The sequence below is a fragment of the Neomonachus schauinslandi genome, chromosome 2, assembly GCF_002201575.2.
Source record: "Neomonachus schauinslandi chromosome 2, ASM220157v2, whole genome shotgun sequence".
NCBI classification, from domain to species: domain Eukaryota; kingdom Metazoa; phylum Chordata; class Mammalia; order Carnivora; family Phocidae; genus Neomonachus; species Neomonachus schauinslandi.
The window spans coordinates 182,463,907-182,467,121 of NC_058404.1; the positions used below are offsets into that span (position 1 = coordinate 182,463,907).

Sequence of the window (3,215 nt, forward strand, 5' to 3'; positions counted from 1 at the left end):
GGGGGAGGGAGGGGGGGGGGGGGGGGGGGGAGGGGGGGAGGGGAGGGAAGGAGAGGGGAGGGGAGGGGAGGGGAGGAGAGAAGAAAGAAAGAGAGAGAGGGAGGGAGAAAGAAAGAAGGAAAGAAAGAAAGAAAAGGCATACAGATTGGAGGGAAGAAGTAAAACTGTCTTTATTCACATATGATACATGTTCTTGGAAAATCCTATGCAATCTACAAAAAGTGGTACTATAATAAGTTTAGTGAGGTCACAGGATACAAGGTAAATATACAAATATCAATCATATTTCTGCATACAAACAACAAACAATTGGAAAATGAAATGAAAAAATCAGCATTTATAATAGCATGAAAAAAATAAATAGGGGAAAATCTAAACAAACTATGTGCAAGATTTGTATACTGAACTATAAAACACTGACAAGAAAAAATAAAGAAAATAGAAATAAAGAGATAAAATATGTTCATAGGCAGAAAATTCAATATTGTTTACATGTCAATTCTCCCAAAATTGATCTACATATTCAACATAATCCCAATCTAAATCCCAGCAAACTTTTTGTAGTAATTTACAAAATGAACTCTAAACTTTATATGGAAAAGCAAAGGGTCTAGAATACTCAAAACGATCTTGAAAAAGAGGAACAAAGTTGGAACACTAATTACCTGATTTCAAGACTTACTATAAAGTTACAAAAATCAAAACAAATAGATCAGTGGAACAGAACAAAGAGCCAGAAATAGTTGTGTGTGTGTGTGTGTCCTAAATCAATTTTCAACAAAGGTGCCAATGAAATTAGTGGAGAAAGGATAGGTGTGTCAACAAATCGGTACTGGAAATAGGTGTGGTATTGGACACCAATCTATCTATACCAAAAAATTAACTTAAAATGGATCACAGACCTAAATGTAAAAGCTAAAACTATAAAACTTCTAGAACCAAACATAGGAAAAACTTTTTGAGACTTTGGGTTAGGCAAAGATTCACAGGTAGGGCACAAAAAACACAAAACATAAAAGAAGAAACTGATTAAAAAATTGTGATCAAAATAAAAAATTTTGCTCTTTGAAAGACCTAGTTAAGGAAATGGAAAGATAGGCCACAGATTGGCAGAAAATATCTGCAAGATGCCTATCTGATAAAAGACTTGTGTCATATATAAAGTATCCTTACAATCCAACAATAAGAGAACAAACACAATTTTTTTAATGGGCAAAAGATTTGCACAAACTACTTGACCAAAGAAGGTATTAACCTATGGTAAGGTGTTCAGTATCATTAGTCATACAGGAAATGTAATCAAAGCCACGATGGGATATCATGCTTCTACCAGAGGAATGTAATTAATAAATAAAAATTAATCAATAAAAACTGATATCAAGTACTAACAAGGATGCAGAGCAACTGAAATTCTCGTAATTGCTGGCAAAAATGCAAAATAATACAGCCACTTTGGAAAAGTTTGGCAGATTCTCATAGAATTAAACATACACTTACCATACAACTCAGCAATTCCACTCCTAAATATTTATCCAAGAGAAAAAAAAATATTCAAGCAAAAACCTTTACCAAAATGTATATATCAGCTTTATTCATAATCTCTATAATTGGAAACAACCCATAACTATAACAGAAAATGCCCAGCAACCAATGAATGGATAAACAAATCACAATACAGCCAAACATGAAATACTACTCAGCAGTAAAAAGGAACAGAAGTAGTGAAATACCAACAATATGAATAAATGTCAAAAGCATTATGCTAGGGCGCCTGGGTGGCTCAGTTGGTTAAGCGACCGCCTTCGGCTCAGGTCATGATCCCGGAGTCCCGGGATCGAGCCCTGCATCAGGCTCCCGGCTCGGGGGAGAGCCTGCTTCTCCCTCTGACCCTGTCCCCTCTCCATGCTGTTTCTCTCTCTCTCTCTCTCAAATAAATAAATAAATAAATAAAATCTTAAAAAAAAAAAAAAGCATTATGCTAAGTAACAGAAACCAGACACGAAAATTTACATACTGTATGATCCCATTTATATGACATTCACAAAAAGACAAAGATCTCCTGATCAATCTCTGCATCCAAAGAATTTAGCACATTAGAAAATACTCAGTAAATGCTGGATGGAGAGAAAGAGGAAGAAATCACTGCAGGGAGGATAGAGAGCAAGAAGGTGATAGACTAACGGAAAGCAAAAAGGCACCTGGGGGTCCAAACCCACCCACAGGCCGAAAAATGTGAGGGAAGGCGTGGCCCAACCCATCTCTACCGATTCCAGCAGCTTAAAAAAGGACTATGGTATGAATGAATAGCTTCAGCATTCTCCGGCCTAAAGAAAGGCGGGGTGCGCCCCACCCTGCTTTAAAAATCTACTACCCCACGCGCGAGGCTGAGCCAGTGGAGCTTCCACCTGAAAGGGAAGCTTTTCCGTGCCCAGGAGCGGAGCCGGGGAGACCCGGGCGGGCTCCCGCTTAGGTCAGCGGGTTGCAGACGGAGAGCAGGCATCACCGCGGCCCCGCCCGTCTCCATCCCTTCCCGCTCGGCCTCACTCACCCAGGCCTGCCGTTCCAACTGAGCGTACAAATTGGAGCCCTTGAGCTTTTGGACTATCTGGGCAATAATGAGAGACAGATCCGACTCCTCCTGCAACATTTCCCCTGCCCTAGCCCGCCAAGCCGCGGGGACAGGCTGGCGCAGAGAGAACGGGCTACGGGGTCCCACTCGGGGCCAGTGACACTTCTCCGGGACCTTCTCACGCTGGGACTCCCCTAGCGGGAGTTACCAGGCAACTGCCGAGCCGTGAGTCCGTTCCTCTCTGGTCCCCCCGGCGGCTGAAGGTCCCAGCGCCTGCGTTCCGCTGGCAAAAAAATGATCTGGTTGCGGGAAGCTTTTCGTTCCATTGTTCCTGCTTGGTGTACGCCTAAGAGGAGCGCTTTCCTCCAGAGATACGGTACCTCTGATGCACCAGGGGAATTCAGAGTCGTGTATTTTTGTGTTTTATTATAATGGATCATTCCTTTTCCACCTTTCAATCTCTGCAGAAACAGGGCTGTACACACAGTTACATGGAAAATTATGGCCAAGAATTACCAGGCTCTGACACTAGCTGTGTAAACTTGGGTGAGGTGCTTACATTTCAGAACTCAGTTTCTATCTCTGTAAAATAACACCAGTTCAGAAGATGTTGTGATGATTAGCTGAGGTAACAATTGTGAAGGTG

General features: G+C 41.7%; 1 protein-coding gene across 2 annotated transcripts in view; it reads right to left on the reverse strand.

Annotated features, from left to right (window-relative positions):
• The window catches only part of TBC1D19 (TBC1 domain family member 19), a 158,748-nt gene extending 155,825 nt beyond the window's left edge, over positions 1-2,923 (reverse strand). Inside the window, exon 1 of one of the 2 annotated variants that reach the window (XM_021679417.1) lies at positions 2,549-2,923. In XM_021679417.1, coding sequence (XP_021535092.1) covers positions 2,549-2,647 — 99 coding nt within the window. In that variant the 5' untranslated portion in view covers positions 2,648-2,923. The remainder of the gene's footprint in view (positions 1-2,548) is intronic. The other variant, XM_044912758.1, reaches the window with a different exon arrangement.
• Between the last annotated feature and the right edge of the window lie 292 nt (positions 2,924-3,215).